The sequence below is a fragment of the Eleutherodactylus coqui genome, chromosome 2 (assembly GCF_035609145.1).
Source record: "Eleutherodactylus coqui strain aEleCoq1 chromosome 2, aEleCoq1.hap1, whole genome shotgun sequence".
Classification (NCBI taxonomy): domain Eukaryota; kingdom Metazoa; phylum Chordata; class Amphibia; order Anura; family Eleutherodactylidae; genus Eleutherodactylus; species Eleutherodactylus coqui.
This window is the reverse complement of record NC_089838.1, coordinates 10312931-10337752: the sequence shown is the minus strand read 5'-3', so window position 1 is coordinate 10337752 and position 24822 is coordinate 10312931. Positions and strand designations below refer to the sequence as shown.

The 24822-nt window shown below is 46.2% G+C and overlaps 1 protein-coding gene across 8 annotated transcripts in view; it reads right to left on the bottom strand.

Annotated features, from left to right (window-relative positions):
• Window positions 1–3498: 3498 nt before the first annotated feature.
• Window positions 3499–24822, bottom strand: part of DGKI (diacylglycerol kinase iota) — a 249655-nt gene continuing 228331 nt past the window's right edge. For all 8 annotated transcript variants that reach the window (XM_066590336.1, XM_066590337.1, XM_066590339.1 and 5 more), the window contains 4 exons: window positions 10250–10370; window positions 6404–6440; window positions 5861–5960; window positions 3499–4401 (listed from right to left, as the gene is read on the bottom strand). In XM_066590336.1, the coding sequence (XP_066446433.1) occupies window positions 4285–4401; window positions 5861–5960; window positions 6404–6440; window positions 10250–10370 (375 nt within the window). In that variant the 3' untranslated portion in view covers window positions 3499–4284. The remainder of the gene's footprint in view (window positions 4402–5860; window positions 5961–6403; window positions 6441–10249; window positions 10371–24822) is intronic.

Sequence of the window (24822 nt, the reverse complement as noted above, 5' to 3'; positions counted from 1 at the left end):
AGAATATAACTACTATAATACTGCTCCCTATGTATAAGAATATAACTACTATAATACTGCTCCTGTGTACAAGAATATAACTACTATAATACTGCCCCCTATGTACAAGAATATAACTACTATAATACTGCCCCCTATGTACAAGAATATAACTACTATAATACTGCCCCCTATGTACAAGAATATAACTACTATAATACTGCCTCCTATGTACAAGAATGTAACTACTATAATACTGCTCCTATATACAAGAATATAACTACTATAATACTGCCCCCTATGTACAAGAATGTAACTACTATAATAATGCTCCTATGTACAAGAATATAACTACTATAATACTGCCCCCTATGTACAAGAATATAACTACTATAATACTGCCTCTATGTACAAGAATATAACTACTATAATACTGCCCCTATGTACAAGAATATAACTACTATAATACTGCCCCCTATGTACACGAATATAACTACTATAATACTGCCCCCTATGTACAAGAATGTAACTACTATAATAATGCTCCTATGTACAAGAATATAACTACTATCATACTGCTCCTATGTACAAGAATATAACTACTATAATACTGCCCCCTATGTACAAGAATATAACTACTATAATACTGCCCCTATGTACAAGAATATAACTACTATAATACTGCCCCCTATGTACACGAATATAACTACTATAATACTGCCCCCTATGTACAAGAATATAACTACTATAATACTGCCTCTATGTACAAGAATATAACTACTATAATACTGCCTCCTATGTACAAGAATATAACTACTATAATACTGCCCCTATGTACAAGAATATAACTACTATAATACTGCCCCCTATGTACAAGAATATAACTACTATAATACTGCCTCTATGTACAAGAATATAACTACTATAATACTGCCTCCTATGTACAAGAATATAACTACTATAATACTGCCCCTATGTACAAGAATATAACTACTATAATACTGCCCCCTATGTACAAGAATATAACTACTATCATACTGCCCCCTATGTACAAGAATAAAACTACTATCATACTGCTCCTATGTACAAGAATCTAACTACTATAATACTGCCCACTATGTACAAGAATATAACTACTATAATACTGCCCCCTATGTACTAGAATATAACTACTATAATACTGCCCCTATGTACAAGAATATAACTACTATAATACTGCTCCTATGTACAAGAATATAACTACTATAATACCGCCCTCTATGTACAAGAATATAACTACTATAATACTGCTCCCTATGTACAAGAACATAACTGCTATAATACTGCCCCCTATGTACAAGAACATAACTGCTATAATACTGCCTCCTATGTACAACAATATAACTACTATAATACTGCCTCCTATGTACAAGAATATAACTACTATAATACTGCTCCCTATGTATAAGAATATAACTACTATAATACTGCTCCTGTGTACAAGAATATAACTACTATAATACTGCCCCCTATGTACAAGAATATAACTACTATAATACTGCCCCCTATGTACAAGAATATAACTACTATAATACTGCCCCCTATGTACAAGAATATAACTACTATAATACTGCCTCCTATGTACAAGAATGTAACTACTATAATACTGCTCCTATATACAAGAATATAACTACTATAATACTGCCCCCTATGTACAAGAATGTAACTACTATAATAATGCTCCTATGTACAAGAATATAACTACTATAATACTGCCCCCTATGTACAAGAATATAACTACTATAATACTGCCTCTATGTACAAGAATATAACTACTATAATACTGCCCCTATGTACAAGAATATAACTACTATAATACTGCCCCCTATGTACACGAATATAACTACTATAATACTGCCCCCTATGTACAAGAATGTAACTACTATAATAATGCTCCTATGTACAAGAATATAACTACTATCATACTGCTCCTATGTACAAGAATATAACTACTATAATACTGCCCCCTATGTACAAGAATATAACTACTATAATACTGCCCCTATGTACAAGAATATAACTACTATAATACTGCCCCCTATGTACACGAATATAACTACTATAATACTGCCCCCTATGTACAAGAATATAACTACTATAATACTGCCTCTATGTACAAGAATATAACTACTATAATACTGCCCCCTATGTACAAGAATATAACTACTATAATACTGCCCCCTATGTACAAGAATATAACTACTATAATACTGCCCCCTATGTACAAGAATATAACTACTATAATACTGCCCCTATGTACAAGAATATAACTACTATAATACTGCCCCCTATGTACAAGAATATAACTACTATAATACTGCTCCTATGTACAAGAATATAACTACTATAATACTGCCTCCTATGTACAAGAATATAACTACTATAACACTGCTCCTATGTACACGAATATAACTACTATAATACTGCCCCTATGTACAAGAATATAACTACTATAATACTGCCCCCTATGTACAAGAATATAACTGCTATAATACTGCCCCTATGTACAAGAATATAACTACTATAATACTGCCCTCTATGTACAAGAATATAACTACTATAATACTGCCTCCTATGTACAAGAATATAACTACTATAATACTGCCCCCTATGTACAAGAATATAACTACTATAATACTGCCCCCCTATGTACAAGAATATAACTACTATAATACTGCCTCCTATGTACAAGAATATAACTACTATAACACTGCTCCTATGTACACGAATATAACTACTATAATACTGCCCCCTATGTACAAGAATATAACTACTATAATACTGCCTCCTATGTACAAGAATATAACTACTATAATACTGCCCTCTATGTACAAGAATATAACTACTATAATACTGCCCCCTATGTACAAGAATATAACTACTATAATACTGCCTCCTATGTACAAGAATATAACTACTATAATACTGCCTCCTATGTACAAGAATATAACTACTATAATACTGCCCCCTATGTACAAGAATATAACTACTATAATACTGCCCCTATGTACAAGAATATAACTACTATAATACTGCCTCCTATGTACAAGAATATAACTACTATAATACTGCCCCCTATGTACAAGAATATAACTACTATAATACTGCCCCTATGTACAAGAATATAACTACTATAATACTGCCTCCTATGTACAAGAATATAACTACTATAATACTGCCCCCTATGTACAAGAATATAACTACTATAATACTGCCCCTATGTACAAGAATATAACTACTATAATACTGCCTCCTATGTACAAGAATATAACTACTATAATACTGCCCCCTATGTACAAGAATATAACTACTATAATACTGCCCCTATGTACAAGAATATAACTACTATAATACTGCCTCCTATGTACAAGAATATAACTACTATAATACTGCCCCCTATGTACAAGAATATAACTACTATAATGCCGCCCTCTACGTATAATTACTGATGTGTAGCTGAATGTTTCTCTTTAATAAAAGGACACTTCATTTAGACTTTATTAACCTAAATGTCTGACAGAGAACAGTAATTTGCAACAATTTATGTAATAATGTTACAAATCGAACGTCACAGGTTATGTCATGGTATATGAGCGCTGATGTATATATATATATCTTTATATCTGTGGATGTGACAGGATGTCTTCTCGTGTGGCATTATGGTATTTTAGGTCATATGGTCTTAGTAAAAAAAAAAATAATAATAATAATATATTAATAGTTTGACCTCTGGATGATGAATAAATTAGCATCGGTTTGTGCCCGGACGGTAACCACACCCATTCATAGTAGATTTTAGTCTCTTTTTTAATGAGTTGGCTCTGCAGATACCAAAAACCAAAAAAAAAACAGCTGTGAGGTTAATAACACTGTGCCGGCCTCTGAGTCCTTCTGTCTGCCGGGCCGGGAGAGATCTGACCAAAGTGAGGAGATAAGACAATGGACGGGATCATGCGTCTTGTTGGAATATATAGAGAAAGAGAGAGAGTTCCACATGGGCCGAAGATTCGGCCGCACCTCTGCCATCCTGTACCGTGCTTTCATCAACCCTTAGCATGTCAAGTGAGTGGCAGTTCCGTGGCAAGTCTCGGTAGCCCTTAAGAAACTGGAAAGCGCACCCCGCACTGGAAATCTTGCATGAGGAAGGGGTGCCTCTTCCGACCAGTTTCCTCCTCCCGGGTTGGGCGTTGACCTTCTCCAGGAACCTTTTTCGGCTACGTGTGTCTCGTTTCTTTCCCAACTGGTTTCTGCCATTTGCTGCACTCGTCAAACCGCTGTCTCTAGGTCTTCATTGGAAAGAAGTTGCTTCGCTTGACAAGTTTCCAAGTAAGATGTGAGTTCGGAGTCTCCAGCTTCTTGGGCGATGCCCAAAGGGGTTTGACCCTGTTGAAGTAAAAATTAAAATTGGGTCACAAGAGAAGGTCAGTAATACAACCTCAGTTCCAAAAATGGTGGGAAGCTATATAAAATGTAAATCAATGTAAAGAAAATAAGAATGCAATGATTTGGAAATCTCATATAAGCGTATTTAATTGACAGCAGGACATAGAACCCATCAGAAGGTGGAAGGAGCAGGGCTAAGAAAAGGCTGGAAAAATAAGTGTCAGTACTGAAAACTGTCTGGAGGGTCAATTGTCTAATAAGTCACAAGACTGTGTATAGAAAGAGCATGCTAACCCTTTCCAATCCAATTTGTATCCTGCTTTTCCTAGGGGGCTTACTCTTTTTCTGCTGTTATACAACGGCGCTATCTGCTGGCTAAAGCCAGTACTGCATGAGGTGACATGTTGGATAGGCTCTGACAGCAGAGAGGCTGGCAATATACAGTAAGAGAACTCTGACGGATGTCTTCCAACATCGTCGTTGTACAGCCTTAAATCATAGTGTCTTTAGACGTCAGACAGTGGATTGGAAAGGGTTAAAGAGGCAGAGTCTCTCAGAAGCAAAGATGGTCAGAGGTTCACAAATCTGTAAAAAACTGCATCTAAAAATTGATAACAATTTTAGAATAATGCTCCTCAATGTAAAATCGTTAAGACTGTGAATATCCCACCATCTTCAGAACACAGCATCATCAAGAGATTCAGAGAATCTGGAGAAATTCATGTGCACAGGGTAGAAGGCTGACGGTCAATGTTGGATGCTCAAGGTCTATGGGCCCTCAGGCGCCACTGCATTAAAAACAGGCATGACTCTGTAATGCACATCACTGCACGAGCTCCGCAATACATTCAGCAATCATTGCCTGTGAACACAGTCCTCAGTGTAATCCACTAATGCAAGTTAAAAGCTGTATCATACAAAGAAGAAGCCATATATGAACCAAATCCAGAAACGCCGGCGTCTTCTCTGGGCCAAAAATCATTTAAAATGGACTGAATCTAAATGGAAAAATGTTTTGTGGTCTGATGAATCAAAATTTAAAAATTATTTTTGGATACCATGGACCCCCATGTCCTGTGGACTGAAGAGGAGAGCGAACATCCAGCTTATCAGCGCACAGTCCTGCATCTCGGATGGTTTGGGGTTACATTAGTGCCTATGGCATGGGCAGCTTATACATCCTGGAAGGCACTATAAATGCAGAGCAGTTGTGGAAGAACATACGCCCCATCCAGACAACGTCTCTTATAGGGAAGGTCTTGTATATTACATTGAGGCAATGCTAAACCACATACTGCATCCATCCCAACAGCATGGCTTCTGAAGCCACTCCCCTTGTGGTCACGATAGATCAAATTTTTGTCTATTTTTATGATTGTTTTTTTTTTTTAAACTGAAAGGGTGCAGTAAGTCAGTGGAGTCTGTGACCCTGAATAGAGAGGAACAGTTGATGATTTACCTTGGAATCCCTTTTTAACAAACAGGCACCGGCATCCACAAGAATTTGGCAAACTTGCTGGTGTCCTTGGAAAGAAGCTTTGTGCAGCGCCGTCTCTCCTCTAGAAAAAAAGACGCAAAAGACATGAAAAATCAATTTCCAATAACACCTGTTCAAGCTATTCTTATCCCCAAAGGGGCGGGTAATAAAGAGTTGTCCCAGTTTTATTAGGAACGCATCCATCCAGAGCTGCATTCGTAATTCTGCCGGATTTTCCTTTGTTCTGAATAGGACCCTGCTGGGCAAATCATGATCTCACAATTTGCAGTCATGGTGGTGGGGCTTATATAACTAGCACTGTAGTCAATAGTTAGATGGATAGGGAAGATTAGATTATCCAGAATGCATTGCAACAGCTACATGATTAGGGATGTGCCTGACAAAACCCTGTTGAGTGATTCCAAGTAGCATCCGGCTGTTTTCTGAATGTGGCTGCAAAGAGGCAAAGATGAATCTCATGTACATTAAGTACTAAAGAGAAGAAACGGCCCCTGCTAAACTTACGTGGTTGTGTCTACCATGTCCAGGAGATCCTCGGGTCCTGAAGGAAAAGAGACAGAAAAGATCGACGGGAATGAGAATTTAATAAACTGTTGCTCATAAGTGGAGTTATCTAACAACTGAATAGAATGGTAAATCAAAGTCCGTGACATTGCCCTATCCAATGGGGAACGCCATGACCCTTCATAAAGGAGGACGTAAGAACGGAGAACTGTTATGGTGCTCATGCCGAATGTTTGCCAACCTGACTTATTCTGCTCAGTCACGAAATAGTTTCGGTCCGTGTTCACGATAACCCATAACAACCACCTAGTGGTCTACCGGCCAAGATGGTGAAGACTGTTGACAGCACCAACTGTGACAAGGAAAACCTACAAGTGGATAATTGACCAATCGAGCCAACCCTTCCACTTGAAGACCGAAGCTTTAAGACTACAAAAAGGAAACCCAACTCAATGGAGAAGACATCCATGCTTAGAAGACCTAAGAAGAGCAACAAGACGGCAGATTGAGATGATTATGATAGGACTGAACCACTAAGGGCCCGTGGCACCAAAGGTGATCTAAGATCACCAGAGGCATCTAGCTCATGATCTTGGCTCAACTTGATCCCCTGATTTTGGCAGATGAAACTCGCTGACCTAAGTTCAACTAGCAAAGTCCAAGACCCGGCTGGTAGTATTTCTATTAGAACCTCCTTTTCCTGGGAGGTAAAATTACACCCACGTTTGCCGCTAGTAGCAGCCATGTCTTTACGATTGCAATGAATGCTGGGAAGATCACCTGACTACAGCCACCAATCATCGCGCCCAATACATTTCTTCCAGGTAAAACCCTTGATCTCAGGTCGAGTGATCTTGGTTTTCCTAATCTTAGATCAAAAAGTGTTGGTGCAACATATTTTTCTTAAAGGGGACCCATCACCAGCTATGAGCACCATAATCTAAGTTATGGTGCTTATAGGGCAGGTTGCTCCCCACCTCCTCAGGGTCCGCGGTATCAGCACACGGACCGGGTCATCTGACTGCCGCAGCCTGTGTGCGTAAGCTTCCATTGATCTCTGGGAGCATGCACACACGGCCTGCAGCTTTGAGTTAGATGGGGGGCAGTGGGGGGGGGGGGGGAGGGGGGGGTGTCTGATGCTCTTTGGCCCCGATGCCCTTTTCTAATGGAAATCTTCAAGAAAAAGAGAAAGAAGACAAAACAAAAGATCCCCTGGACTTCCTTGTTCCTGGAGGCCAGCGCTCCATAATTGCTGCCATTGATCCACCCCGGGGACCGTCTACAAGACTTCAAGGGACTGCAGGCCTCACAGATGGGAAATGAAAAGCCGAGCGGCCCAGGTAACGATGCTTGGAACGTTCGAAGAAGAAACAATGGTAGCAGCTTTGTGGCTGACGTTCCCATCTGAGAGCGCAGACCTCGTCCTTCTCATCCCAGAGCCAGCGGATAGCGACTTATAAATTCTGTAGAACAGCACATTTCCAGAGACCGGAGATGTCCTAGGGTGACCGGTGGGGCTTGTCCTGTCTGTGGGCTTTATAGAACGGAGCTTGGCATATGAAATCCTGACTTTGATTCCAGGCTCTACTATCAGCTCTGGACAATGACAGAACACCGATATAAAGTGACATCACTGTGCCGGGTGCGATGATGTCACCGATCCGGCTCCTGGAGTTGTGGTCCCTAACCAGTATCCCAGGGGGACAACCAGAGCAGAAAGTACAAATACAGTGGCATTATAGCAGAACTAGTATAAAATGAACATGGTGGGGGATTACATACACGGGGTACTGTAAGGGGCTGGTCCAAGGTATAAGAGATCACTACAGGCGGAGTAGTCAGAATGGTGCAGTATATAGTCGGTCAGTACAGGAGGAGTATATCAAGTTATGGAGTGTATAGGAGGTCAGTATAGGAGTATACATAGTGGTAGGGTGTTTAGGAGACCACTATAGGAGTATATTTAGGTGTGGAGTGTATAGGAAATAGGAGATCTGTATAGAAGGCGTATATAGTGGTAAACAGTATAAGAGGTCAGCATAGAAGGAATCCACTGTATATATTGCTGGAGTATATAGGAGGTCAGTATAGAAGATATATACTGGCAGGGTATGTAGGAAGTCAATACAAAAGAAGTATATAGTGTTGGAGTGTATAGGTCAATATAGAAGACATGCATATACACATACTGGTGGAGTGTGTAGGAGATCAGTATAGGAGGAGACTACTATATATAGGGATGGAGTATATAATTAGTCAGTATATAAGATATATACTGGTGGAGTATGTAGGGGGTCAATAAAGAAGGAATATATAGAGTGCTGGAGTGTATAGGAGGTCAGTATAGAAGGTATATACACACACACACTGATGAAGTATGTGGGAGGTCATTATAAGGAGTATATAAAGTGCTGGAGTATAGAGGAGGTCAGTATAGAAGGTATATACATACTGGTGGAGTATATAAAAGGGTCAATATAGAAGTATAAATATGAAATTGGGGTATATAGGAGGTCAGTATAGAAGGAGTATATATACTAGTGGAGTGTATAAGAGGTCAGTATAGAAGGAGTATATAGCGTGCTGTAGTATAGGGGGGTCAGTGTAGAAGGTGTATATATACTAGTGGAGTGTATAAGAGGTCAGTATAGAAGGAGTATATAGAGCGCTGTAGTATAGGGGGGTCAGTATAGAAGGCGTATATAGAGCGCTGGAGTATAGAGGAGGTCAGTATACAAGGAGTGCACATTGCTGTAGATAAGAGCATAGTGCCCACTATAGCTGGGTGATGGGCATCTATAGGGGGGCGGGTTACCAGTTATAGGATACATATAGCGTTACGCGCTCGGATTATTTCCCTCCTCGTGAACAGGGAAACTTTCTAATAATGTTGGCGGTGACCCCACGAGGAGCGTCACCCACATCCCGGGCAGCGTAACCCGGGCATCACCACTCAACCGTCCCAAATCCTCCTGCACAGTCACACAAAGCAGGGAAGAAGCTTTAGAGAAGATGCCATTACCAGACTGTCAGTCAGTGCCCAGCGGGCGCCCAGAGAGGAGACAAAACCAGCCGGGCTGTGAAAGGAGGCCGAGGGGGAGGAAACAGCAGGAGGCGCCACATACAAAGGCCTAGAGGAGCAGGGACTGTGAAGTGATGGCAGCCAGGGACAGGGAGCTGAGGTCATGGGCAGACTGGCGTCACTTTAACCCTTACATGCCCAGCGGTGCCACCACGATTCACCCTACAGATGTAGCAGAGCCGAGTTTGTCTGTTGCAGCAGAACATGTCTGTTCTACTTTAGCTGAGTTTGTTACACGTAGCAGAGCCGAGCTTACAGCAGTCCAATATAGCTAAACTATGTACTTCCCAAGATGTAGCAGAGCTGAGTTTGTCTCGTGTAGCATAGCGGAATATATAGGTGCAGCAGAAGCACGTTTACTAGGCATCGCAGAGCTGACTTTGCCTGGTGTACTGCAGTGTAGTTGTATCTGTCCGATGTAGCAGTCTGCGTCTCTATTGTAGCTTAGCTGAGTTTGTCAGATGTAGCGGGGTTGAATTTATCTGATATAGCTTTGGGGATTTTCTCATATGTAGCAGTGTTAAATCTGTCTCATGTAACATAGTTGAGCTGGTCAGAGCAGAGCCGAGTTTGTAAGGTGTGGAAGTGGTATTTCAGTCTGCTGTAGCTTAGCCGAGCTTGTCAAAGATAGCAGAGCCGAGTTTGTCAGATGCTGAAGTGTTACATCTGGTAAAGTGTAGCTGGACTTGTCAGAGGTAGCAGAGCTGAGTTTGTTGCGGTCTATGTTCCCCGCACTGTGACTCCTCTGTATACAGGTGGCTCACCGTTCTCCAGGATGTAGGATACGATCTCCGCTCGTCCTGCCCTCGCTGCCACATGTAGCAGAGAGCAGCGCTCTGGTCCGTGGATCCGTAAACTCGCCCCTTTCTCACAGCACTCAGTGACCTGGGGGGACATGAAATGAGACCATGATGCAACAGTAATTGTAAAAACATCCTATGTCCCTATGACAACACCTCTGCGCTCACACAGCTCATTGGTACCATAGGGACACTGAGATCTCCATCAAACAATTAGAATATAGCTGTCCTTTTACTACCCTGTGTCCCTATGACAACACTGAGCTGTCAGAGCACTGAGGTGTTGTCATGGGGCCACAGACACAAAGTAAGCTGCTTTAATGGCGCTCTTCCCCTTTAAGGACATTGGATTGTAAGCTCTGATGTAGCAGAGTCCAACGGCGCAGCGACACAGCGGACGTCACACTGTGATAACTGCTCTGTGAAATCATCCGGAGCGCAGGACCGACTCAAATGGACAATTGGCGCTCATCAATCAAAAGATATTACGAGCCAGAGAGAAACCGTCGCGGACAAAAAGGGGCGAGAAAGCCTCGACCGGCCGCGGTAATGGCCCAATTGTGATAATGGGAAGTAGGAAATTGGCCAGTTTGAATGGAAGCCGCAATTACAGGAGGCCGGCCGCATCGTCTCGCCATAACTGCCTTTCATTGGAACAAAGGGCAAGAAACGCGTGGGTGACATTTCACCCCCATCATAGGAGTCCGTACGCCGTCTCTCGTAGGACTCCACTGTGCGGTAGATGTGGTCGGCTGTATTGATCTACGGGGGGTAGGGGGATATGGCGCAAACCCATCATAATTGCTCATAGAACTTTTTATAATATGTTGATGTAAAGGCCTCTGCTTGCTCTAAGTGAATGGAAACTTCTCATAGAGCCTATACATTGGCACATGGAGCCTCTGCACTGCCCTCTAGAGGCTGATGTGTACGTAGCACCTATAAATATGTATGTAGATCGCCTTCTAGTGGCGGCAAAAGGTGGAAAAACCATAGCAGAGCCACCAGGAGGCTTGGGGCTCATTCACACGGGTGGAAACACACAACATACTAAGTGCTTATTTTTTACACATGTAATACACAGTGAAGAGAACCCATTGGGTTCAGAAAGCCGCCATGGCGTACAGACGACCGTTACTCATGCGTTACACTAAGCGGTTGTTGCCCAATTTCACCACCGTGGCACAAATTGTTGGGACCGTTTCCACGAGCCGGAATATTGTTGGTAGACTGGTCAGGCCCATGAATGGTTTTGGACGGGCGTGTACCTAAAAGTGCGCCCAATTGTGCGCGAAAAAAAAAATCCCGTGCAGATAATGCTTGGCTGTTGATCTTCGAAAGAACATTCGCTGCTTCCGTCGAAGCCAAACCAGTGAGACCGCAGCAGTGAGATTTCTTCCGAAGACCAGCAGGGACTGTTGAGGCGAGGAGGACTCGCTCGTATTTATGTGTTGTCAGGGACCAATAAGGTCCAAAAAAGAAGGAGCCAATAGGCACTCAGTGGGAGGGGCACCCGGACGGGTACAGCCCTCCCTGCCGGATGTCGCTGTGTCTGCATGCAACGACTGTCGTTTATCTCTGTTTTTTTAAGCGACTCCTCGGACAACAGTCCTGTGTAAAGAGACGACCCCGAGGCCCACGTTAGGCTCGGTCTCTGAGATCTCTGACCCCCCTTATACTTCTCAGCCGCTCCACACTGTCCAGCCTCGAAATGTCACAAACAACAACAGAACAGATATGGAGGCAAATACACGACTACTCTCAAGTTCCCAAGCTTGGATACAAGATGTGATACGGGGAGCATGGAGGCTCTAGTACCCTGTTGTACCGCCTCTAGCTTGGATACAAGATGTGATACAGGCAGACATGGAGGCTCTAGTACCCTGTTGTACCGCCTCTAGCTTGGATACAAGATGTGATACGGGGAGCATGGAGGCTCTAGTACCCTGTTGTACCGCCTCTAGCTTGGATACAAGATGTGATACAGGCAGACATGGAGGCTCTAGTACCCTGTTGTACCGCCTCTAGCTTGGATACAAGATGTGATACGGGTGGGCATGGGGGCTCTAGTACCCTGTTGTACCGCCTCTAGCTTGGATACAAGATGTGATATGGGAGGCATGGAGGCTCTAGTGCCCTGTTGTACCGCCTCTAGCTTGGATACAAGATGTGATACGGGGAGCATGGAGGCTCTAGTACCCTGTTGTACCGCCTCTAGCTTGGATACAAGATGTGATACAGGCAGACATGGAGGCTCTAGGACCCTGTTGTACTTCCTCTAGCTTGGATACAAGATGTGATACAGAGGTATGGAGGCTCTAGTACCCTGTTGTACCTCCTCTAGCTTGGATACAAGATGTGATACAGGGTGCATGGAGGCTCTAGTACCTTGTTGTACTGCCTCTAGCTTGGATACAAGATGTGATACAGGGGGGCATGGAGGCTCTAGTACCCTGTTGTACCGCCTCTAGCTTGGATACAAGATGTGATACAGGGTGCATGGAGGCTCTAGTACCCTGTTGTACCTCCTCTAGCTTGGATACAAGATGTGATACAGGGTGCATGGAGGCTCTAGTACCCTGTTGTACCGCCTCTAGCTTGGATACAAGATGTGATACAGTTGGGCATGGAGGCTCTAGTACCCTGTTGTACCGCCTCTAGCTTGGATACAAGATGTGATACAGGCAGACATGGAGGCTCTAGTACCCTGTTGTACCGCCTCTAGCTTGGATACAAGATGTGATACGGGTGGGCATGGGGGCTCTAGTACCCTGTTGTACCGCCTCTAGCTTGGATACAAGATGTGATATGGGAGGCATGGAGGCTCTAGTGCCCTGTTGTACCGCCTCTAGCTTGGATACAAGATGTGATACGGGGAGCATGGAGGCTCTAGTACCCTGTTGTACCGCCTCTAGCTTGGATACAAGATGTGATACAGGCAGACATGGAGGCTCTAGGACCCTGTTGTACTTCCTCTAGCTTGGATACAAGATGTGATACAGAGGTATGGAGGCTCTAGTACCCTGTTGTACCTCCTCTAGCTTGGATACAAGATGTGATACAGGGTGCATGGAGGCTCTAGTACCTTGTTGTACTGCCTCTAGCTTGGATACAAGATGTGATACAGGGGGGCATGGAGGCTCTAGTACCCTGTTGTACCGCCTCTAGCTTGGATACAAGATGTGATACAGGGTGCATGGAGGCTCTAGTACCCTGTTGTACCTCCTCTAGCTTGGATACAAGATGTGATACAGGGTGCATGGAGGCTCTAGTACCCTGTTGTACCGCCTCTAGCTTGGATACAAGATGTGATACAGTTGGGCATGGAGGCTCTAGTACCCTGTTGTACCGCCTCTAGCTTGGATACAAGATGTGATACAGGCAGACATGGAGGCTCTAGTACCCTGTTGTACCGCCTCTAGCTTGGATACAAGATGTGATACGGGTGGGCATGGGGGCTCTAGTACCCTGTTGTACCGCCTCTAGCTTGGATACAAGATGTGATATGGGAGGCATGGAGGCTCTAGTGCCCTGTTGTACCGCCTCTAGCTTGGATACAAGATGTGATACGGGGAGCATGGAGGCTCTAGTACCCTGTTGTACCGCCTCTAGCTTGGATACAAGATGTGATACAGGCAGACATGGAGGCTCTAGGACCCTGTTGTACTTCCTCTAGCTTGGATACAAGATGTGATACAGAGGTATGGAGGCTCTAGTACCCTGTTGTACCTCCTCTAGCTTGGATACAAGATGTGATACAGGGTGCATGGAGGCTCTAGTACCTTGTTGTACTGCCTCTAGCTTGGATACAAGATGTGATACAGGGGGGCATGGAGGCTCTAGTACCCTGTTGTACCGCCTCTAGCTTGGATACAAGATGTGATACAGGGTGCATGGAGGCTCTAGTACCCTGTTGTACCTCCTCTAGCTTGGATACAAGATGTGATACAGGGTGCATGGAGGCTCTAGTACCCTGTTGTACCGCCTCTAGCTTGGATACAAGATGTGATACAGTTGGGCATGGAGGCTCTAGTACCCTGTTGTACCGCCTCTAGCTTGGATACAAGATGTGATACAGGGTGCATGGAGGCTCTAGTACCCTGTTGTACCGCCTCTAGCTTGGATACAAGATGTGATACAGGCAGACATGGAGGCTCTAGGACCCTGTTGTACTTCCTCTAGCTTGGATACAAGATGTGATACAGGGTGCATGGAGGCTCTAGTACCTTGTTGTACTGCCTCTAGCTTGGATACAAGATGTGATACAGGGGGGCATGGAGGCTCTAGTACCCTGTTGTACCGCCTCTAGCTTGGATACAAGATGTGATACAGGGGGCATGGAGGCTCTAGTACCCTGTTGTACCTCCTCTAGCTTGGATACAAGATGTGATACAGTTGGGCATGGAGGCTCTAGTACCCTGTTGTACCGCCTCTAGCTTGGATACAAGATGTGATACAGGGTGCATGGAGGCTCTAGTACCCTGTTGTACCGCCTCTAGCTTGGATACAAGATGTGATACAGGGTGCATGGAGTATACAGGTTCTGTATGGTATCCTGCGGTATATCGCTGCACATTTCCTGTAACTGAGCCTCTGGATCACACAAACTCGTAGGCTGTGGAAGTTGGTGTCACAGATGGTCCCATACATGTTCTATTAGTGGTGGCCGACTGTAGTATGTGATGACCCCCCAGACCATCACACCAGCAGGGGGCAGTGTGCTGCAGATGTCCGCAGCGTATTGCACATCTCCTTGCATATTGCGCGCCCCCAGTGACTTCTATGGGGAGCTTGGCTGTGCAAATACAGAGAAAAAGGTTTCAGATTTTTTTTCACGACCATAATGTGTGCGCAAAATATGGAAATGTGACCAACCCCGGTAAATGGGTCTATTCTCCGTGTTACGACCAAGTGGGGCCGGCCTTGGAGTGCGGCAGAGAATACCACAGTGAACTCTTCCTCTAAAACTGCGTCAACATCTCCGTCTTTCTGTTGTAGTTTTTGGTGTAAATTCCTACTCCAATTCCGCATGTGGCAAGAAGGGACACGGCGAACCCATAGACTGGGCTAAATCTGGATACACAGCGGAGACCGCGGCAGAAGGACACGGATTATAGAGGTGTGAACACACCGCTAGACCTCGTTCCCACTGTCAGGCCCACCCTGCAGTCCCGCCATGGACTTTAGTGGGTTCAGCCCATCAATGGGGCAAATCCACGTGGAACATCCCGACACAGTTGTTGCACTGATTACTTTTTTTAAAAACTCCATCCTGTACTTTGTGGTGACGATCCACGATGCGTAACCACAGATGTCCACGTGTAGAGGAACGGCTATGGATTTTCCGCATTTCCACTTTAAAAAACCTGTGAAAATCAGCTAAGGATGAGGAGCAAACACCTGGAGCGCTGCACTGCCCCCCCAATACAGCGCACCGCTGCACCCAGAGCGCGGCGCACCATCACATGACCGGCAGCGGCACTCTGTAGCAGTTACCGGCGTGCGCTGCACTTTGGATCTGCAGGGGTGGATTTTGACAAGGTTTTTGATGCAGAAGTGCTGCGGATTTTGGAACCTATGGTGCTAAAAAGTTGCTATTTTGGTGCAAGTGAAGATTCTTGCACAATATATTGCGACTTTTTGTTTCTTACACCTTTTTAATAATCTGGGCGGGGCCTGGAGGCAACGAGCCCTTATTTCTATAATAAAAATGGCATGAAAAATGAGATGTCCTGCCCGATCCTTCCTCCACATCGTTAATATCAGGGCAAGTCCTATCTTTGGTTGCCAGCACTATAAACGGGCAAGAATTCTGCTGATGAAGACGAAGCCATTGAAATCAATGGTCTCGTTTGGTCCCCGGTGTGCGGCCGTGATTATCACTGCCGCATAGCGGGACAAAATCAGGCCATGTGAAAAAGTTTTCCATTTTGCCTGTGCAATGCTTCGCTCCTGGCCCTTTAGACCAACGATTGTCAGAGATCATCAAGCTGTGTAAGGCTGCCTTTACACAGGCAGACCGGATATTGCATGCGGGAGGCCCACAGCCGATTCCATCTGCAAGCCTGACCAGGTGACCCCACGTGCCTTAATTTTCTGTACTGCGTAGGACCGTGGCAGCTCACTGTTGGTCATACACAGTACAGTTCTTATTTTTTGAGTGTTTGTGTTTCCCTCGACGCGGATACCAGCGGTCCATACGCAATGTTAATTGACTTCAATGAAGGCCGCCCACGCGGAGTTCGCAGCCAAATAGAGCAGTCTGCGTTTTTCCCTACACTTGTGGAATACACAATTCTTATCTGTAAGTGTGAGCAAAAAACGTGATTTTACAAGCTTTACAATGCTCGTGTTTTCTCCAGTAATTACAGGTGATGTTGTCTCTTTTGGACTCATCCGTATTTAGTTTTCTTCTACCTGAGTCCACTGACACTTCTTCCAGCCATGACTCACATCTGCACACTCTGCCAGTCTGCTGCAACTCCTAATGAACTTGTCAATTCCTCCATAGAAATAATGTGCTGACATTTGCCCCACCAGGTCATGGCGCGTCTGCTCTGGCCCCACCAGGTCATGGCGCGTCTGCTCTGGCCCCACCAGGTCATGGCGCGTCTGCTCTGGCCTCACCACGTCATGGTGCGTCTGCCCTGGCCCCACCACGTCATGGTGCGTCTGCCCTGGCCCCAGCAGGTCATGGTGCGTCTGCCCTGGCCCCACCAGGTCATGGTGCGTCTGCCCTGGCCCCACCAGGTCATGGTGCGTCTGCCCTGGCCCCACCAGGTCATGGTGCGTCTGCCCTGGCCCCACCAGGTCATGGTGCGTCTGCCCTGGCCCCACCAGGTCATGGTGCGTCTGCCCTGGCCCCACCAGGTCATGGTGCGTCTGCCCTGGCCCCACCAGGTCATGGTGCGTCTGCCCTGGCCCCACCAGGTCATGGTGCGTCTGCCCTGGCCCCACCAGGTCATGGTGCGTCTGCCCTGGCCCCACCAGGTCATGGTGCGTCTGCCCTGGCCCCACCAGGTCATGGTGCGTCTGCCCTGGCCCCACCAGGTCATGGTGCGTCTGCCCTGGCCCCACCAGGTCATGGTGCGTCTGCCCTGGCCCCACCAGGTCATGGTGCGTCTGCCCTGGCCCCACCAGGTCATGGTGCGTCTGCCCTGGCCCCACCAGGTCATGGTGCGTCTGCCCTGGCCCCACCAGGTCATGGTGCGTCTGCCCTGGCCCCACCACGTCATGGTGCGTCTGCCCTGGCCCCACCACGTCATGGTGCGTCTGCCCTGGCCCCACCACGTCATGGTGCGTCTGCCCTGGCCCCACCACGTCATGGTGCGTCTGCCCTGGCTCCACCACGTCATGGTGCGTCTGCCCTGGCCCCACCACGTCATGGTGCGTCTGCCCTGGCCCCACCACGTCATGGTGCGTCTGCCCTGGCCCCACCACGTCATGGTGCGTCTGCCCTGGCCCCACCACGTCATGGTGCGTCTGCCCTGGCCCCACCACGTCATGGTGCGTCTGCCCTGGCCCCACCACGTCATGGTGCGTCTGCCCTGGCCCCACCACGTCATGGTGCGTCTGCCCTGGCCCCACCACGTCATGGTGCGTCTGCCCTGGCCCCACCACGTCATGGTGCGTCTGCCCTGGCCCCAACACGTCATGGTGCGTCTGCTCTGGCCCTACCAGGTCATGGTGCGTCTGCCCTGGCCCCACCAGGTCCTGGTGCGTCTGCTCTGGCCCCACCAGGTCATGGTGCGTCTGCTCTGGCCCCACCAGGTCATGGTGCGTCTGCTCTGGCCCCACCAAGTAATAGTGCGCCTGCTCTGGCACTACCAAGTAATGGTGCGCCTGCTCTGGTCCTACCAAGTAATGGTGCGCCTACTTTGGCCCTGCCAAGTAATGGTGCATCTGCTTTGGCCCTACCAAGTAATGGTGCGTCTGTTCTGCCCGACTAAGTAATGGTGTGTCTGTTCTGCCCCACTAAGTAATGGTGCATCTGTTCTGCCCCACTAAGTAATGGTGCGTCTGCTCTGGCCCCACCAAGTAATGGTGCATCTGCTCTGGCCCCACTAAGTAATGGTGGTCTGCTCTGGCCCCACTAAGTAATGGTGGTCTGCTCTGGCCCCACTAAGTAATGGTGGTCTGCTCTGGCCCCACTAAGTAATGGTGGTCTGTTCTGCCCCACTAAGTAATGGTGCGTCTGCTCTGGCACCACTAAGTCATAGAACGGAAGAGTTGGCAGGTACCTCCAGGGTCATTGGGTCCACCATTTGCATCCTGTAAACATCCTATAGCATCTTTGACTTTTCTTTTTCTTTCTTTTTAACATGTATGTAGGTTCTGTGTTCATCCATCCCGGTCTCTTTAAAGGCTTCCCATTCTTCCTTCTTTTAGGGGTTGTTAAAAGGGTTTTGTCATTAAAAAAAATTCTATACTTACCTATTCCTCCCCAGGCAGCCTACTTAACACATCTTCTACTCACCGATCTTCTCCTGGCTCCTGCAGTCCCCGGGACACATCACCACAAGATTGTCCTTTGAGAATCAGATTTTGCAATATTTCCCAGCCTTCTTGGACATTTCTGTCCTTAAAGGGGTTGTCCCGTGAAATCAAGTGGGGGTATACACTTCTGTATGGCCATATTAATGCACTTTGTAATATACATCGCGCATTAAATATGAGCCATACAGAAGTTATTCACTTACCCCCTTCGGTGCTGGCGTCCACGTCTCCATGGCGCCGACTAAAGCTGCCTTCTCCTTCCATTAGACGCGCTTGCGCTGTGCGGTCTTCTGCTCTGTTGAATGGGGCTTCTCTGGCGTGCTCGCGCCGCCGAGGTCTTCTGCGCATGCGCAGACCATGGGTGTATCATCCCATGCCTATGACATCATATTTCTCTTCCTGTGTTCGGAGCTCCAATTCTCCTTGGCGGTTTCCCATGCTCTGTGCATTTGTGTAAAAACAGTTTAGTTTGTGATCGGTGTCTCTTGCTCCTCTACTTGCCTTCTGAATTTTTTGTCATTGTTCTTTCCACTTCTAATAGCGAGGTTCTCTAATGTATTAATTAGCTGTATATTTTTACCTGGCCTTTCACTCCCCCTTCCCATATTGTCCTAGTTTAAAGCTCCCCTAATGAGTGAAGTTAGGCGCTCACCAAATATATGCTTACCTGTTTTTGTAAGGTGCAACTCGTCTCTAGCTAAGAGTCCATCATATAGGTAATTCACTCCATGGTCTATAAATCCAAATCTTTGCTGATGGCACCATCGGCGTAGCCAGTTGTTCACCTCTAGAATCCTGTTCCATCTCTTTATTCCATGGCCATCCCATGGGAGGATGGATGAGAAGACCACCTGTGCTCCTAGTTCCTTCAACTTCTTTCTGAGGTCTTCAAAGTCTCTGCAGATAGTTGCAAGGTCCTTTTTGCAGTGCTATTTGTCCCTACATGTATTAGTAGGAATGGGTGGTGTTCGGTAGATTTGAAGAGTCCTGATTGCCTATCAGACACATCTTTGATTGGTGCACCTGGAAGATGGCATACGTCTCGTGAGGTTATGTCAGGTCTGCAGACAGCGGCCTGCTAAGCAGCAATGCGTCTGCTACTGCCCTGCTAAGTAATGGTGTGTCTGCTGTGGCTCCACTAAGTAATAGGACCCCTTTCCTCTCTGTGCTAGAATGTATAGGAACCCTCTGTGGCCCCACTTTGGAATAGGACCCCTATCTCCTCTGCCAGAATATATAGGACCCCTGTGGACCCTGCAAATCCAGCCGTTGTTAGAGATTATGATAGGTTTCTTACGCGCACACGGACAGGACTTCCGTCTCCCGTCTGACACTGCTCCGCTCTCGCACAGTGTGACTTCACTCCTCTCCTTGGCTCCAGCTTTCACTGTACTCACTGTTATGAGATGGATGTCCTGTCTATGTGTAACATACTGTAACACCACCAGCTGTGGCCCTAAATGCTTGCTGGGAGCCCAGGAGCCTCATGCTTCTGCCCAGCCCACCCCTGTGTCTCTCTAGCTTTCCTATCTGTTTCTTCCATCTCTTCTTTCCAAAGATCTATCTACACTATGTTGACAAAAGTATTGGAACACCCAGTAATCCTGTAGTGTCAGGTGAAGGGGGATATGTAGTGTTGGGGGCTTCTGCCGGGAAGGACTGGGACCATTGGTTATAGTGTAATCTACACTCCATGCCAATGGGTACAGAGACATTCTGGATAATGTGGCATTACCTACCCTGTGGCAATTATTTAGTACAGCTCTGTGCGTCTACCCACATGTGGAACACCATGTCATACGGCACCCAGTGTTAAGGCTTGGTTTGAGGAGCAAACTGTCTGCAAACCTGATTGGCCAGTTCAAAGTACGACTCTCACTCCAATTGAGCATCTTTGGAACAAACTAGAACTCCATATCCATGCACGCCCAACACACCCATCAACCCCACATTACTATCTGAATATCCTCCAGGAATGGGGACAAATCCACCCATACATCTATGGGAATTTGGTGGGAAGCGGCCGTGAAGGGTCACTGCAGTCATTGAGGCCAAAGGCGGCCCAACACCGGGCCAAAGATGAATAAAATCAAGTTTCATCATCTTTCCTGCGTGTCCAAAACTTTTGTCAACATAGCCCATTCCTCTTTCCATATCCATCTCACCTCGGTTTCTTTCTAGCGTTTCTTCAGTCTCTCTTCTATCTATTCGTATAGGTTTCTATGTAAATTAGGTATTTACGTTGAGAAATGTTCTTTCCCTTCTTAGAAAACTTCTTCCGAGTCTCAACTGCATCAAAATTGCCGTCATGCAAAGTCTAAAAACCTTTTCTTCTAAAGACCATCCTCCTTGGAGAGAACGTTGTGAGGTGCGGAACAACCTGACATATTCCGCTTTATCTCTAAAACATGAACGTTCTTCCTTGTCTTTTCCGCCCACAACAGCTGTAATCAGCGCTCATGCCGATCGCGGCTGTTAACCCTTTGAATGCCGCTGTAAATTGTGACAATGGCATTTAAATGCCTCGATCGGTGTTCAGGGGTCCCAAACAGTTCTCTCACAACCCCATCGATGGAAAAGTAAAAAGTTATGGCTGCCAGACGATGGTGGCAGAAAGGAATTGGATTTTTTCCATATTACTCCACTTAGAAAGTTCTCAAGATTTTCCAGTAAACTGTATAGTACATTAAATAGTTCCACTGAAAAAAGTTATGTACGTGACGCTTCATGCAGAGATACTTATGGCGATGGGTGATGCGGGCACAGGATTATATCACAAGGTCGCTGAACCAACATCCTATAGATGATATGAATGGGCAATCATGTAAAGCATGGCTACACCAAGTTCTCCAGAGTTGGAGCTAGTCTCTGCTATTGTTAGCATAGGGGGCCATGAGCACGGGGCCCCTCCATGATGTCCGTATACCCTAATAGATATTTACAAGATTCAACACATTAGAGGGTTAGGAGATCATCAGTGACATACCAGAGGGTTCTCCAAAGCTAACAGGACCTCTAGCTTACAGTACGGTGATGTCATGGGGCGTGAAGAACAGAAGAAATGACTCCGTACTAGATGTTTGGCTCTTAGTCGAGTATTACATAATGACATCATAAGCTTTTGCAGATTTCCTTGCTGCTGTGGACTCTTTTTGGTCCACCAGAACCAACCTCCACTCCAGGAGAAAGCGGACAAGCATTTAAGAAATCAAGGGTCAAAGTAAAAAAATATTCTGTAGAGTATGACCTTAGGCTGAATTGGGAGGCACATCATGGGGACGTGACAGACGGACAGTAGGGCTTGGCCCTGGAGACTCCTAAATTAGTCTACCATAGTTATGGAGAGCGAGTCACCCAGCTGTAGATACTGCTTAGAACCTGCTACACCACAGCCAAGGACTCCTGATCTCAGCCCGAAATGTCATTTGGCCCCTGGTTTATTCTTCCACTTAATATGGGATGGTCAGGGGCTAAAATCATTCGATTTCCACACGTGTGTCCAAGGTATGGGGAGAGTCCACCCACCTGCTCTACATTTGGGTTCACTTTTTTGGGCTGCCTCTACCTACATAAATGCTACTTTCCGATCCTGGGAGGTACAGTAGGTACTCGATCGACTATCCTAATATTGGGTAATGTATCTCCGGCTATAAACAAGGTTTCCGATAGAAAACTTCTGTCTGAGGTATTGGAATGCATTTGATTCTATCGGAATATAGCCAGGAAATACACGGCCAAATACTTGGATAGTCGATCGAGTACCTTTTGTAGCTTCCAGGATCGGAAAGCAGCAATTAACCCTTTCTAATCCCCTGTCTGACGTCTAAAGACATGATTTAAGGCTGTACAGCTCCGATGTTGGAAGACGTCCGTCGGGGTTCTCTTACTGTATATTGCCAGCCTCTCTGCTGTCGGAGCCTATCCAACGTGTCACCTCATGCAGTACTGGCTTTAGCCAGCAGATAGCACCGTTGTATAATGGTAGAAAAAAAAAAGAGTAAGCACCCTAGGAAAACCAGGGTACAAATTGGATTGGAAAGGGTTAATAACCAAATAACCCATTTATGTAGGTAGAGGCAGCCCGGAAAAGTTTACCAAAATGCAGACCAGGTTGGTGGACTCTCCCAATACCTTGGGCACACGACCGTAGTTGTAGGACTAGAGATGAGTGAGCACGCTCGTTTAAGGCTGATACTCGAGCGAGCATCGGTCTTCTCAAGCAACTGATTAGTCGTCCGAGCAAATGCGGGGACCCCCATTCTTGGGATTGTTGGAGTCTCAGTAGTCAGACTCCCACTGATCAAACCTTTATCACTTCTCCTACAGGTAGGCGATGAAAGTCAATGGTGCTACAACTCCTTTAAAGTGTCCCGTGGAAGTAAAAGTTTGGCGCACAGTGAAAGTGGTGTGGAAGGTGGGTGGAGGGGAAAGTTATATTAGCAGACGCCCTCCTCTACGGCCGTACTGCTTCGGATCTGCTTTCTCCTTGGACCCTTCGGCCATGGCAGTCGTATGACTAACTGATGTACAGCGTAGATGGATACTCATGCTACTTGACCAATCAGAGCAGCATGTAGTGACTTAGAATACCGATGCACTTCTGGTGAGCAGCGTGTATCATGTAGTCTAAGAAGCAGTGTGGCCATCTTGGAAGCCCACAGAGGGGTCCCAGCAACAGATCCGTGGCAGTACAGCCATAGCGGAGGGCACCAGAGAATAGAACTCTTCCTTCCAAACCTTGGGACAGATTTCAACCCAAACCAGAGGGTTGCTTAACTTAAAAATTAAAAAAAATCGGTTGCATGTCAGAAGCAAAGCGTTGGGGCTTAGACAGCTTGGCTTGCATTAGAGACCTAGCACATTAACCCTTTCCAATCCACTGACATCTAAAGACATTCTGATTGAAGGCTGTACAGCTTTGATGTCGGAAGACGTCTGACTGGGTATTCTTACTGTAGATTACTGGCCGCTTTTTTGTTGGGGGCTTCTTCAGCATGTCCCATACCGCAGTACTGGCTCTAGCCAGCAGATGGTGGCATTGTATAATGGTAGAAAGAGAAAGCCCCCTAGGAAACCCTGAATCCAAAATTGGATTGCAAAGGGTTAAGCCCCATTCCTATACTTAGGATCTGCACCATCAGCCAGATCCCCACAGACGATGGAGGCGAAGAAGACCAGATACAAGACTACATGAGTGTGCGTGGGGTCGGTCCGACAAAGGGGTCTGGTTAGAGTTGTTTTTTATCTTTACGGCCGCCCCTTCATCACTTCTAGTTTTCGTGTCCCTTTAAGCCTCGGCAGTGTCATGGCGTCTCCCGGTAATAATGACAGAATATCGGAGCGGCCCGATGGAGAGATAAATGAGTCGGTAGCTGAATAACTCTGGCGCACTTTGTTCCTTGGATCTCGGCTTTGTCATCTTTCTCTCCTCACAATAATTGTTACAGGGATTCCTGCGTTCCTAATAAATCTTACAATATCTTATCATCTTCCCTCACATTGTTGGCTCGGCTCCCAGAATCAATCTGCTCCTTCTCACGGCTGCCGGTACAATGGGAGCTTTCACTGAGATTCCTTTGGCCACATATTCTCTGGTTTCTGTCGCTCGGTCTCTGCGGACGAGAAGGTTTCAGTCCATAGATCTTGTATATAGAAGATTCCTTAATAGCTGAGCGGGTCGCTACGTCCCATGATACATAGCGCAGCAATAAGGGTGGCGACAATAACTGCCCTTATGTTTGTCTTAAAGGAGGATATCGAAAAAAAACCGCCGATAGCCGAGCGCTGCTGGCGGCACCGCAGTGGTGACCGGGATGAAGCGTCCGGCGATCATCCTTTTCCTCCTTGACATCATTGAGCATTATCCGAAGATCCCTTGAATTGGGAGGGGCGTTGGGCTGCCATGCTGGGGGCTGCGCTCTCAGTGCACCCCGTCTGGATGACCACACTGCCACCTCTATTTAAAGGGGTAATTTCCAGCTTGGCTTTGAAGGGGGTAAACTATTGTCTGGCTGTCTTTTAATGTGGACATGTAATGGCAC